Source organism: Esox lucius, chromosome 21 (genome assembly GCF_011004845.1).
Source record: "Esox lucius isolate fEsoLuc1 chromosome 21, fEsoLuc1.pri, whole genome shotgun sequence".
Classification (NCBI taxonomy): Eukaryota; Metazoa; Chordata; class Actinopteri; order Esociformes; family Esocidae; genus Esox; species Esox lucius.
This window is the reverse complement of record NC_047589.1, coordinates 4,323,651-4,339,171: the sequence shown is the minus strand read 5'-3', so window position 1 is coordinate 4,339,171 and position 15,521 is coordinate 4,323,651. Positions and strand designations below refer to the sequence as shown.

The following is a 15,521-nucleotide window of genomic DNA, read 5'->3' as shown; positions in this document are numbered from 1 at the left end:
CTGTCACCAATTGTGATCCGTGAAGCTTTCTGCAGCACATCTTCATACTCAACCACAGTTGCTTTAACAAGGTTTTCCTGGGTAGATCACACGGCGGGACAAACTCTACCCCCCTCATATAACCTATACCGGTCAGTGTTTATGTAATGCATAGGGCAGGCTAAGCTGATCCAAGCATCAATTACTTGTTGTCGCTTGCTCTTCTGGGTTTCTGTATAAGCACTTTATAACAACTGTGGATGTTAAAAGGGCTACATAAAATACATTTCATTGTATTCAACTGTGGAGCGAGCCACCATTTAGTCACTCCCTTCACAAGGGCTTTACGTTCTTAGAAAGGCCCTGCAATCAAATGTAATACGAGTGTCACTGCAAGTGATTTAATAGGCAGTGACAAAAGACAAGCTAAAAGAATAGGCTAGCCGTAACAAAACTTCAATAATGCTGAAGTGTTAGGTGAAGTCTTGTATTATTCCCTCTTTGCTGTTTTAATGTTTTCCAGAAAACGCTGGTCTGCACCCATTTTCAACAGTAAAACGAATTCAACCCAGCGTGATAGATCTGACCGCTATGCTACATTACGGCCATCGCTGGCAAGCAACGTCCACGCTGAATGACTGCTTACATTTTATATTTGATGGCTGAAATGCGCATTCACTCCATCTTTTGAACTGTAAAAGACAAAAACATTCTTAAAAATGTTGGTTTGGGATTTCAAATCAAGCAAAAGTATGTCAAATATTTGGCAGCTGGCAAAGCGTAATGCCAATGGCTGTAGCACAGTGGAGCAGTAAGGTCGAACATCATTTGATCAATAGATAACCACACTACGCGTATTAAAAATAACTCCAGTGACACTTTAGCCAGGAGAAATCACTGTCACCTGACAGGACTGGCCGCCACAGAGGGTAAAGTACAGTGTGTTGCCTTGTTGTGGTGCACACAGCTTATGGAGTTTCACTGAGGCCTAATGCAAAGCAAAGGCGGTGATAAGCACTTAGGCACTGGGCTTGTATTGTCTACAGCTGGGAAAGTCCACTGTCTACACTGAGAGAGGCTTTGGTAGATGATGTACACAGACGACCACACAAACACAGATGAGAAACAACTCCTCACTGTTGCTGGGGACAGAGGAGGGTGGCATTTTGGGGGGTGGTTATGGTAGATTATGTTACCAGGATGTAATAGAGCAGCGCATAGTACGGCCTCAGCCTCACTGACACAGCAGAAATCCTGTGAGAAATGAACTAACTGACCACTTCTTCATTCATGTGCGCCTGTTAAAGCCATCGCTTCTTTCACTGTGTGCACGTTTGAGTTTTGCTTTCCTTTCCACATCTCAGATTTCAGCATAACGGCTCATGAAACGGCTTGTTGTTCCTCACTCTGAAATGAGGCTAGGGACCATGAGGAATATGTTATCCATGGTTCAGTTTTCAACATTATCCACTGCCAGCTAAAAGTCTATGGAAGCATTGGGGTTGTGTGACAATGTTTTTTAATTGGTGAAATTATCATTATACACAAGTAACACCAAACCAAAAATGTTGTTTAGTTCAGGAGAGTTTCTATTTTATTTGTAATGGCAGTTTACAGAAAACTGAATCATGTATTTGTTTCTCTTGGCCCAGAATTATTTGAGAATTCTTTCAGGATGATGACATTAAATAGAAAAAAAAAGATAAGATTCTCCTAAAAGAAACTGTGTCTACTTGAAATCCAACTGCCTCCCCTGTTCACACACAAACCGCTCATCTCTAATATCTAGGATCTGTCTGAACTGAAATACCAAGTCATTAGGCTTGATGAAGGCCTAACTATGGTGCACAACAATGATTTAGTCAACATCAGAATGCAAGGCAAATCCAGTAGCCTTTTAAACAAAACTAAAAATGTAAATTTAAATTGACATCTGCACAAAGTAAATGAAACACCCATGTGAATGTAAATCTAGCCAAGTCAAGAGATGTCTAAAGCAACACGATTCGTAAGTTTAAATCCTAACAAAAGCCTCCCATTTGCAAAGCAGTTTCTTTTTATGCAGGAGATGTGGTCAGCAGTCGGAGATGTGATTGACTAACAAGAAAACAATTGAATCAGTGTGTCAATCACATTACTTCATAATGGAACCTTCACTCTGTGTTTTGGCTTCCGTTGCAGCTAAGCAAAGCGGTAAACTACCAGTTGTAAATAGCCTAAGTATTAGCTAGCCTCCACACCGCCACAGAGCTTCATTAAATAATAATACATCCCACTAGGTGAGTATTATACTAGAGCCATTTCAACACTGGTCTCACCAGGCTCATCCCCATAACATTAAGAGTAACCTTCAGGGTATTGACAATCCAATACAGAGAAACCCTGACCCGAGGCCTTTAAAATCCCTACTGGCCAAACCAGCTCTTTACACAACACTCAGCCACCAAATATTAAACACACTTTACCTTAAACAGCTGCATTTTACATAGGCAGCTGCATTTCACTAATTGATATTTTAACCAAACAGATCTCTGATATACAAAATGATGTTATTTGTCAAGGACCAGTTAGGGGGGGAGAGGGATGAAAGAAAAAAAAAAAACATTGTCATCTGTCAAAGATAATTTTTTTGTTTATTCGTCCAAACATGCAACACTAACCCAGGACAAATAGACCCATACAATGCCTAATGAGAACACAATAAGAAGAATACCAACACGTTACATTTTTTTAAATTGAAATAATTATTAATACTTACGAGAAATACAAGAAAACTTTTGAGGGGCTGTAGTAAGCCAATCTATTGTTAACTTATGCTTTAGCTTGCTCATATATAGCATGGGTACAACCTGTTTGCTGAAATAAGTACAAGAGAGACATTCGTAACGTGTCTTGAAAGCCTTCAGAATAATTTATTATAAAATTATTCTGCTCACCTGTAAAGCCCTTCATCAGCTTGCTCCACTCTAACTCTCTGATCTTATTCCCCATTGCCAACCCTCTTGGTCACTACCCTCTGCTACAGCTGGTCACCTCATCATGCCCCGGTCCAAGCTACGGCGCTTTGAAGACAGGGCTTTCTCTAGGGTGGCTCCAAGGCTTTGGAACTCACTTCCACAATCAATCCGTGACTCTGAATCTGTTACCATCTTCATCCACCGCCTCAAGCCTCATGTGTTCAAATAAGCCTACCCCTAGCCCCTGCCCTTTCCCTTCGTCCAGGGTCATGTCAGAGTCCTTTTCTTTACGTTTGTGTATTCTCCAATCTCCTCAGATGTTGTATGTTTTGTATCTGATGTAGTGTCTTTGGGTCCAAGAAAAGTGCTATAAATGTATTATTATTATTATTATTATTATTATTATTATTATTATTATTATTAAACCCTTGATTCTCACCCATAGAGTATGCCACAAGCGCTAATACACAGCTTTAAAACACACCTAACTATCCTGTTATTTATTTTTTAGAGCAACCAGACATTGCTGTGAAAGGCTGCTTGAATGCTGTGATGAGATATTTCTTTCTTTGTGTTTCTGTCTTGCACCGGTATTGTCAGAACCGAGGTGTTATTAAGATTCAATTAGATTCAACTTTATTGTCATTGAACAGTACAAGTACAGTACAACAAAATGCAGTTTGCATCTAACCAGAAAACAAATAAAGGAGTGCAGAAAAATGTACAAGTATTAAGAATATGTATGTACAAGTGGAATGTAGAGGTGTGCAATTAATTCAAATACATTACATATGGCACTTCTAAATGTGCAGAGGAAAATTTACAAATTTACTGAAAAAAGTATTAAATATAATGTATGTACGTGAGATAAATGGTTGGGGCAATTCTCAATGGCTTTCTGAATTTGCAATAGGGTCAAATTGAAGGAGTAGGGTAGCATGTGCAACTGAAATGCAAGGATAGCAACAATGAGATTCCAGAGGTAGACGTGTATGTAACAATTGAAAATGCATGTATAGTGGCAGTTCTAAATGTGCAATGAGGACAAGTTCAAGTGCAGGTTTAAGGTTAAGGTGCAAGTTGGCATGTGCAAATGAAATAGGAATAGCAGCAATTAACACGCTCAACAAACAACATATGTTTAATCAACAACTCTGCCCACCGCCTCTGTAGTATACTAGAAAGCCAAAAATTTGCCAAAATTGAGATTCAAAAAAAGCTGGAGGTTCATCAATACCATTAAAGGCATTATACAGAACTAGACATTCCTCCTCAGGTACTTTCAAAACAATAGTTTTAAAAGTGCCAACAATAAAAATTATGATTACGACGTACACAAAGTCCTTTGTTTAAACTGAATAGTCCGATGTGTTTTCTTCAGCTTGACCACATTTATTAAAAAGGCATTTAACAGGGTTTACCTAGCTATTTACACACACACACATATATATATATACATACATATACATACATACATACATACATATATATATACACACACACATACACACATGAAACCGGCAAAGAGGCCCCAGTACAGTGAAGTTACGAATATGTATTACTAGCCGCTAATATGCGTTACAGGCCTAGACTGAATCCTTTATGCTTGGTTGTGAGCAGATCTGTTATGGCAGCAGTGGAAAATGGGTTTCTTGGCTGTCCATGGTCTAGGCAGCGATGACTGAGAGGCCCTTTGTGGTACCACAACATTGCAGCCCGTTAGCCGTACAGGGACCACATCTAATACAGTCCCAGGATTTCATCAAAAAAGCTGAGCTGGACAAGACAAAGTCCCAGGATAGAAAAGCACTACAACACAAGCAAAGCAATAGGAAAAGACATTTCAAATTATGCATTTTGTAATTAACTTTTACTATGAAGGCTTTTAGCAATCTTCTTCACCAAACTCAACCTGTTTTCTTGTCTTCTACCAGGCAGACGAAACACAAGTGCCACTCTCAATGGAACTTCAGGGAAAATAATCAAGGTTGACTGTAATTAAGGATGGCTCCCTGACAGGCGTACTTTATTCACAGAGGACAAGCCAGGCTTTGCACTCTGCTACAGTGGCTTCTGCATAGTCACCTGCAATTCTGTTTGTTTTGTTCCCCCGATTAACAGCAAAATTGCAGTAGAGAATAAAAACGGGGGAGTGAAGGGGAGTTAACGTTACATAATGCTCAAAACCACTCGCTTGACCTTCCTGTCAAACACTGGCCTGACTGTTCACTACCCATCAGATCACCACTGGTTACTGTAGTACACGCCCAAGGGCATTAGCTAAATGAAGACTACAAACCTCTCTGTGGCCGTATGTAATCGGCTCTCTGCCACTTCTGCAAATGTTCTTTAATACAATGGCTGCCTTAATGGGGCAAAGCCATTTAGCAAGCAGGTGTCAGTATTGCAATGTCCTGTCCATTTGCTAAAGGTACCGCAAGTGTTACCTCTGTTGAGGTCCACCAGAAAAATAGGAACATTTTGTTAAGTGACATTGAGCATCTGCTTTGTGGTATCAAGACACAGAAACCATTTTCATGATGTCTTTGTAGTTATAGATGAACGGGACCTTATTTTCCTTCAACAGAAGTGACTGTATTGACCACAAGTGCTGTTTCATCATTTACTTTCTAGGTATTAAGATGACTGAGAAACACATTCAAGCTCATGAGAATTTGACAAGACACGGGTGATTTACACCATGTCCCTCGTTGAAGATAAGGAAACGCACACACAATGGAAGCGCCAAGTCAGGGATTTCAGCACTTTTCCTTTGCTATGGTGTTGACATCAGTGTCTCTAGTGATGCAGCCTAATAGCTAGGCTTTCAACTAAGGATATGCGTGAAATGGAAGACCATTCAGGAGGCCAGAAAAGAACATACTGGGCATTACCTTGTTGCCAACACCGAAAATATTCAGCTAGCCAGCATGATATTCACAGAGCAGAAATGAATATGAAACGTGCATCACTTGTACATTAGACTGGCGCAGAACTCATGGCACCTGAGTAATTACCTAGCTCAGCCTAGCAGACCAGCTTCTAAGGACAGAGAAAACTCAAAATCAACCAGTGAAATCCTACCAGCACGAGGTCCTTCAGGGGAAGGCAATGTAGAATATAAGGTTTGTCTCTTACTTTCCTCTCCAGGAGTGTTTGGTGGTGTAGAAACAGGCCAGGTCTTTGTTGTCTTTGAGGACGTTCATCTTCCGGCTAGACCTACAAGGCAGGTCAACACAAGAGAATAAGGTCAGGGAGACAGGACTGATAGAGCTAGGTGTATCATTTTATGGAGAGAGAGAGATGTGTATGTACATTTTACAGCATACAACCCCACTCGGTTTTCCTGCTATCAAGTAAAAACATGATCGCGAACACCACAGGAAATAAAATAAAAAAATAACAGTAGGGTAGCGGAAGCAGAGGGACACATGTAAGCTAACGGCAGCAAACTTTGAATTAGGCCTAAGGCCTTGACAAATTCTAATTCCGTATGAACAGCAGAGGTCAATGGGAGGGAGAGATTCCATTAACACACTTTGGCGCACGGTCCAAACATAGTGCCCAGTACACACTTCACGCTGGCAGATCACATTCTACACCTTTCTAAGAAAACCTTGTTGACCCTCCTTATGTTGGCTCGGAGAGTCTCATTATATAGTTAACAACCAATGGTGCTAAACATTGAGCACACGCGGTGGAATGGCAGATTAAACTGGAACCAACGCAACAGACACACAGCAAACGACGGGACAGCTGTCACAGGAACTACTAACACTAGAGCTGTAGGTAGAATCTGAAGCACAGTCAACGCCTTCCACTTTAACATGCAATTTATATTGTATTCTTTCCCCCTCATTGTTGACAGCTTCTGTGCGCACATTTTCATGGAGAGTGAGGCGTCACAGTTACAGGCATTGGGAGGGTGCCAACACAGCAAAACGGGACGGAAACTCAATACGCAAAAGGGCAAGAAAAAAAAAAGTAGCCTCTGAACCGTTCATATCAGCATATCCTCAAAAGGAATGCGTTGATCCTCATCCGCTTGACAAAGCAATGAAGCCTACACCATCCACTTTTTGAGACAATTCATTTCTGTTAAGTCTAAGATATTTTCACTTATGTTTAGGGCTGAGAGATTTGGGGAGAAAATAAATTACCTAAGTCTAATCATCCTGAAAACCTTAGGGGCTACTTATAAAACACAGTTTGCCTCCTATCTTTCCTTCAGACATGGAACAATGGCAATCTGTCATAACTGAGACGGCAAACTGCAAAGTTCCCATATTTTCCGTGCTTGTCTTGTGTATGCTAGACCTGCGGACTGTCTTTCTAGTCAATTCCAGTCTAATCTACTGAAATGAAGTCTTTGACAAACAGCAGCTAATGCTAATCAGGAAACAGACAAGTGAATAGAGAAGGAATGGAGTAGTAGTAATAGTAGACAAGTCAATTGTGCCCAGAAAGCAGTAGTAACCTCTCCGTGCTGGCCGCTGCAGTGTCGTTGTCACGGGGTGAGCCTGTGTCAGCACTCTGTCCAGGTCCTCCTGGAAATAACTGACTGCTATTTTCCTTCCTATCCATGTCAGCCTGCAGCAAAGGGGCAGCCAAATAGGTCCTTATGAAAGTCCAGTGTGACCCCAAGAGATGACCTGAACCCTTCTTCAACGGGAAGACTCAATCGCAGAGAACTGTGCCGTGAACTACACGGAGGCAACCATATATAATGGGCACATCTGACTCACCACAAACACAGAGCTCACATTGAATCAGACAGGGGCTAGCTGACTAATACCGAAATACCAATCTGACAGCTTCCTCTTAAGTCTGGGTACACATATATATACACATACATTTTTTCCCAATTCATATGACCCTTCGAGGTAATTTATTGAACCCAGCCCAGACGGGGGAAAATTAACAATAGGGATGGGCATTTGCAATGTGCGGCAAGGTGAGCATGTGCCCTGCATTGCTCTCGAAGGCCATGCAGTTTAATTATATTACTGCGATAAAAAAAAAACAGCCAGACTCCAGGATGTGGTCATGTGATTGCCCTTCCCAGCTCTTCCTGTGGATCAATAGCCAGCAGAGTTACAAGCCATCAATGACTGGGCCAGACAACAGAGAAAAGCACTTGACCTCAGCTAAGCTAACAAGTAATCCTGAAGAAAAGAGCTCAGTAGCTTTTCCCCCTCCCACCTTCATTTAACCAGGTTAACTGATTGAGGACCAAATCTTATTTAGAATTATTACCTGGCATGCCTGCCATGGGAGGTTACAGAACATACATAATAAACCAAGCTAGGCTGCAAAAGAATTGTACTAACGCTTCACACTAGAGGGATTATATAGCCTGTGAGGGACAGTATCAAAAGCAGAGAGTGCTGACAATGCAAAGGCTTACTGAACACTGGGTAACATTACTTCAGGTTTTACGGTCATCAACCTGCCCCCAAATTATTACACAAGGTTTAATGTTAACCGCAACAGACAAATTAAATCTGTAACATTTAACAAATCTTTGAATCATATTTGTCCAACAGGAAAGTATTTTTTTAATCCCCAACGCTTCAACATTTCCACAGGGGTTTTTTCAACTTGGAATGTTGCTGAATCTGATTATTTTAGGACAATGTTTCCTGTGATGTTCTGCTCTTACATAACCATGCAATCTGTTAGGCCAAATTGATCTACATAATCAATGAATATGCCGAAAGGATCTATGCAATCAGTGACTAGGCCAAATGGATTTCAGCCTTAGCAGAGGACAATAGGTCTTGTTGGGAATCAGTGACGCTACTTCAAAAATGTCAATTAAATTGAATAATGGGTGGATGGAGTAGCCTTGTTGGCTAAACTTTTCTTGGTTTCCATGTATGACATTGCCAGATATTATTTCCCACAATCAAGTAAACACTACTTTAAGGTACAAGCAAATATAATCACGGCAAATAAAAATAAATAAAAAGCTAAATGACAATAACATAAAAGACCGGGTACTTCATTACTCCTGTAAATGTTTTCCAAATATAAAGGGTATATGTAAATGGATGCACAAATTTAAATAAACGCAATTACTATTATGGGAATGTAGATGCCGCTATCAAGTTCACATCATAGATCAGTAAACTTAATTATACAGGAGCTAGTTAGCAGGTAAACTCGCTATCTACAGGTAAAGACCAAAACAAAGGTTTTAACACCTTGCTTAGATGCTGAGACAGTTTTTCAAACGGAAGTTAGCATGCTATCTAGATGTTTTCACAGATGCAAAGCAAGATAAAGTAATCATCGATGGGTCTCTGCAATTTGATAAAATAACTGCCGACTCACTTTGATCACACCCCATTTGGCAGCCGGCAGTGTATATGGCTTTGATAGCATGTTAGCGGCTAGTAGTACCACAATCAAATGTAGCTAGAGCAGGCCAAGTGGGGAGGAAAGAGTCTCCAGACCGAGTAAAGACGGAGGGGAAATTGTAATGTCATTCATGCACATTTTGAATATGGTATGACAAGTTCGCAAATCGATTTACAATCAATACAATGCAAATGGGTTGCTTTTTCGCCAAAGGGGAAGCTAACAAGCTTCCTAGGTAGCTAACTTAGCAAATATAGCTAAATACCACAGAGATAGAATAGGGCACTGTCTATGGAACTCAAACATGGTGGAAAAGAGAGTTGCACAGAGTGTCAGTCACAGATTAATTTACCTGTATGTTCGCTATCAGATGCGATTAAGTTCCGACCCTCAACCCCCCACCCTCCAATGTGCGTGCCTGTAGTGTTTATGTTTTCCCAATCCGATGCCGTATCTGCTCAATTGCGCTCTCTTGATCAGGGTTCGCTCAGGACGCTGCCATATTCCACCCTGAAAGCCAATAGTTCGAAAAGCGCATGCGCGAAACCTGTATGTCATGTCATGAGTGTGTCAGCTGATTGTTTTGACAGGAAGAGATGGTAGTTTGCCGTAGTTCTATGGATGTACGCAAAATGTATACATGTGTTCTTTTTAGTATCAGTACCCTATCATACCGAAAGGAATAAAACACAAGATAGGGAAATCGTTTATATATCTGATATAATTTGAGACATCATTTAATTATATGATTTAATACTTATTTTATTCTAAAATAAAAAAATTAAGACTGGATGTAGTGAAAAATGTATGAGATTTTGCCGGGTTTACCATTAGTGTACATGCACTAGTGGGTGAAATACCCTTAATCAATAGTGTTGTAGCGCCCCCTACAGACTGACCCTGCTGCAGCTGGATGCCTTAGGAAAAAAAGTCAAGTCTTTTGTTTCTTTCCCAGACACGTTACACACGAATATCATCAACAACACGTGAACTATCTGTTCCATGGGTATCTCTGGATAAATATTAGGCTACCCAAAAAAACTGCCATTAACTTAAAAAAAAAAAGATCTAAAAATATTGTGGATGTGTAGATGGATTCTAAAAGTATATATCTGGTATGTATATCATAAAGAATGTGTCAAATGAATCAAACCCAGAACAAAGTCACACCAACAGTGTTACTCAAAGATACAAAATGAGCAAACTATCTAGAAATTCTTGATATTTCTCTCTTAAGTAATTCAGTCGTAAACTGCGCGCACACATTCCACATTTGCTTGATCTATACCAGTGCAAATGCAGTTCTCCAAACAATACAACACAACAATGTACCAGTGTCCTTCCAGCCAGACACACCAAATCAGACTATCTTCATTTTAGTGACACCCCTGCTTTAGACAAAGCGTGGTAACTCACCGTGAATGAATGTAGATAGGAAACATCTTGGCTTCTGAATGAGGGAGAGAGTGATGTTAAAAGTGGTACAGGGACACAGACTAGTCACGTTATTCAGCATCTGATTCAGAGGTCTAACAACCACACGCTGCCTGTTAGCTAAATTGAATTATACAGATAGACACATCAGAAATAGGGATTCCTTAGGATCCTGTGAGAAAAAACATACATTCATTTCTACAGGATTTAGAGAAAGAAGGAGACAAAATAACATTTCTAATAACATAATAAGTAAAACATTTCATTTAGTTCTCATGGAGTGAAGTTTGACCTAATACATATTGTCTGTTTTAAACAAACTATGTCAAACAGATAAGTATTTTCCACTCTAAAACTAAATGGTGACATGGGCCTATAAAAGGGTCACAGTTGTAAAAATACCGATGTGGTTCTCTGGCCATTTAGAGCATCATTATAAATATTGTAAAATGGTGAGACATAAAGTACGCATACAGGAGAAGTGTTTAAGGTGAGGGCCACATGTTGTGGCATCACTTTCATAACCTTAGAGTCCTTTGCTTCTTCTACTCCTGCTTCTCTTGCTCCCTCAGCATCGTCTTCTGTCCTGGCCTTGGCCTCAAGCTGCTTCAGGGAATGGGCTGGACCGGCTAGCTGCCGACAGAAGGAACTTATCAGCTCCTTCCAGTGGCGGTTTTGGGGATTTGGAGGGACCTAAATTGTCAATTTTTACATATTGTCCTTATCAGAGCCTTACTAGAAAATGTTTGTATATATCTTCTTTAATTTTTGTTGAATGGAACTGCCACTTCCAAAGACACCTGAATTGCCGCCCCTTTCAGTAGAGAGTAAAGTTTAAAAGTAATTAAATGAAGGGTACATACTGCCATCCACTGCATTTTGTTCAAGTGTTCCATTACTTAATCATGATCAATCAAGTGCATTCATATAACTTGCTTGTTTGTAGAGTTGTAAGGATATGTCTACAAAACTGCAGGAACTACTATAGCAAAAAAAAAACATACAATTACATATTCCGTCACATCAAGTGTAAAAGTGTCTTTCTAAGTTATATATTGTTTCAACTCTGGTCCCTGAAAGTACATTTCGAAAACCGAAAGGTACACAGGCCAATATTTCTCAAATTGCCTTTTTGAGTTGATTTCTCTTCTTCTATGTTCAATGTCCTGTATCGTATACTGTATAGCCTGACCACAATCTTATTCTGCGTGCTTTGGCAAGTTTTTGATCATGGAATCCATATCCAAAGATTTCCTAAATCTGGGCTTGATTGAAATGATTCCCAAGGAGGACAACCTCTCTTGTGTCATAGCTGATTGCGGGTATGTTTTGATAAGGGTCATGGATGTGATAGATTTTAGCGATTACATATGGTGGTTAAATAATAGAGAACCTGCACTAATCAAGGGAGAAATACATTCAGTATTTATTGAACTAATGCAGCAGATTTGTCCTATTTCAAATAATGTCAAATTTTATCTCACTGCTGGTTACAAGCTGATATATATATTGAAGGGCGTGTCTACAGTACCTAGCAAAGATCATGTTTCCAAGACGATAACCCCCATGCTAGATGGTCAGTGTAAACATTCCTGTGATTATCAGAGCGCAACCTACAGAGAGACAAAGCAAACAGAGAGGTTTCTGTTGTTCTCATTATCTAGGCACATTCACTTCCAATGAAACGTATATTCATTTTGTGTACTTATTTATTAATGCTCAGATTCCACACTCCCCCCTTGTCAATATAGAAAAACAAGACATATTGGTAACACAAAATAAGAATAATAAACATGTTTGATGGAACATTAAAGTACAATTAAATTCCTAATGAAAAGAAAAGGCCCATACACTTATGTTACAAATGACTAAGACCAAACTACAAAAAGGAGTATCTGACCAATCAGGTCTTATTGTTCCTCAAAAGTAAATGAATGTAAACAAGACAATTGACACACCACACACCGACACATAACTCAATGTATGAGTCGTTGATCCCTCCCCCACCTCAGATTATTAGGGTTGAGAAACATATTGACATTGACATATTAGTGTTAACGGTGTTCAGCAGAAAATCAGACTCAACATAACATCATGATTAAACATTCCCATTATAGGTCACATTGGCATTTTAACAGGGGTGTGTAGACTTTTTATATACACTGTAATTTAGGAAAATCTTAGATTGTAAGGAATGAAGTTAGTTTCCAATCAAGTATGCTGTTGTTCTTGTCTTCAGTCTTCTCTGTCTTGTATCAGTGATGTAAAGTTCCAATATCAGTTATTGCAGTCAGTGTGATATGGACCCAGCAAATTGCCTGGTTGTCCTAACAAGTCAATGAAGGTGTGTAATGGAGCAGTGAGTTTCCAACACTTCTCCTATTCAAGATTGACAACACAACATTGTCTTCCACTATGTTGGGACCATGTGACCTTTCCAGTCAACTGGTCTGTGGTACTCTGATCTGTAGTATGTGGAGTCCTTCAGTACTCCTCGCTGTCGATGATTCATCTAGAAATGGAGTGTGAAGCCAAGTGATCTGACCCTGGCATCGTTCTGCCATGTGAGTGGTCAGGAAGATTTGGAACAGATTCAACCAGTGTGATTGTAAAAATCCTTCTTGAACATGTTGCTGGTACTCACAAACTCAGTTGTCTTTATCGAGTCAGTGACGTGATGTATCATCAGAAAAGGAGTTGTGATGTCCTGATCTGTTGAAAGTATAATTGCAAAACAACGATTAATGTGGTTCAACAGTCCATCAGACTGTCATACACTGTGCATTGTTCCTTCAACACCCAACAATGAAGACAATAGATCAGTCTTGAAAACTTGTGGATCTCAGAAGTTCCATCATCAGAGTGAAGCTTACACCCTATTCAGACAAGTTTCCATAAATGTCTGTCAAATTTCCTTTTCCATCCAGAACTGGCTTGGTTGATGTTTAATTCCTTGTGCTATATTTATGTCCGATAGCAATTAGCGGTGAAATAAGATTGTCAGACATGACTTTGCTTAGCCAAATCAGAAATGGTCTATTCTGTTCAACCATTAAAATGTTAGACCTTACATCAAAAAAACAAATTCCAAATATACCAATTAAAACCATCCTGTGAATGGAAAATGGAAAACATAACAGATGCCAATGATCTGTTATAACTATGCAAACAGGAAAAACACAATATTTCATGAAACTCCTCATAAGTTCCAATTTTATTTGCTTTGAGCCCTAAGCTCAACTCTGCCAAATCATAATTATCATGTCATACATCCTCCCTGCCTTCACTTCATTAAGTCAATGGAAAGCGACACCATGAGTGAATGCAGAACAATGACAAATACGGCCACAGGAGGCGCCATCCTGAACCTGCAGTGGCCATCATTTCGGGAAGGACATGAAAAATAGAGAATTGGTAGTAGAGATGGATTTAGAATCCATTCAATAAGGAGTTGCATACTGTATGTTCGTTAAAAAAACAAAGTGGAAATGTTAAAAACACAAACATTCACTAACACCATCAAAGACATCAATGTGCAACACGGTCGCTTGTGCAAAGGAATTATAAACCATATAACCTATTGACAAATTTGTCTTTCATAGCTAAACAGCTCTCAAATTTGACTTTTCCTCAGTACCTTCCCACAGGTCTGCGAAATTGGCAATCATACATTTAAAATATCCTGTAGCTTCTTGGCTCATGTCTGACAAAATAATCAGTTTTCCCTCTAGGGGATAAGCTGCTCAGCTAAATTGTTGGAGAGAAAAACCTACTGCAACCACCAGGGCAACTGTATTAGCATATCTACAGCACCCACATTTTGCAAATTACCACAGGTGAGACCAGTATGGACACTCAAATGTAACCCTAAGTAATCGACTACACTTTTTAATGAGAAACAATGGTATAGGCCATCCCAGGGGGTCTTCCCCCCTTCCTGGAGCCCTTAACTTCACCCACTTGTGGTGAGCCATTAAAAAGGCCAAATGCTTTTTTAAATGTATAAGAAATGTCCACAGTTTGGCCCTCAGACTGTCTGTAGTAAGATATTTTATTCTTTCAACTTAGACAATATCCTTTGTTAAATGAAGGTTCAGATTTATAGTCCTACCCATCTAATATTGTTGCAGTTTAGCAGTGTAAAATTGTGCTTGTCATAATTATCTACACAGCAACTCAACATTAGTGTGGAAATAAAGAAAACTCACAAGAATGCCGATGTAGACATCAAATAAATGTATGACGTCACTATAATCAAGGCACAATATGTAATCCGAAGGACAGTGTTACATCAATATCCTATTTGTTCATTAGTCAATTTACCATTTTAAACTACATTAACGAGTATCAGGCGTTTGCTTTTTAGCATTTAAAATATGTCATCTAATTTTCTGGGGAATAAACTCACTTTGGCTGTTTTACCCTCTTTTGTAGGCTATGACTATATTGGATTCAGATTCAGTCCTCATGAGACACAGCATGTTTTCTAAATGTTAAAGACAATCACCATGTGATCAAGGGGAGAGAAAATACTATTTCAAACTATTGTAAGAAAACCATGAGACAATTTTACCAGATTAGAAAATCCTCATTGGACCAATTTCTAATTTATCACTTGGTTTAGACTTACCCACGTGTGCTAGCGAACAGCTCAGCACACTGCAGAAAATTACCATGCGGTGGGCCTGGTAAAGGCCTAATCACATTGTCATGATGTATCAAATACTTATGTCATGCAATAAAATGCAAATTAATTACTTAAAAATCATACAATGTGATTTTCTGGAT

The 15,521-nt window shown here is 39.5% G+C and overlaps 1 protein-coding gene across 5 annotated transcripts in view; it reads right to left on the bottom strand.

The window, feature by feature from the left end:
• The window catches only part of LOC105027603 (dnaJ homolog subfamily C member 13), a 46,017-nt gene extending 36,177 nt beyond the window's left edge, over positions 1–9,840 (bottom strand). For 3 of the 5 annotated variants that reach the window (XR_001197929.3, XM_010899760.5, XM_010899761.5), the window contains exons 1-2: positions 9,652–9,840; positions 6,075–6,155 (exon numbers count right to left, since the gene is read on the bottom strand). Coding sequence is in view for 4 of the 5 variants with exons in the window: in XM_010899760.5 (XP_010898062.1) it covers positions 6,075–6,142 (68 nt within the window). In the remaining variant the exon portion in view is untranslated. The remainder of the gene's footprint in view (positions 1–6,074; positions 6,156–9,651) is intronic. The other 2 variants (XM_010899762.5, XM_010899763.5) reach the window with 1 other exon arrangement.
• Positions 9,841–15,521: the final 5,681 nt, after the last annotated feature.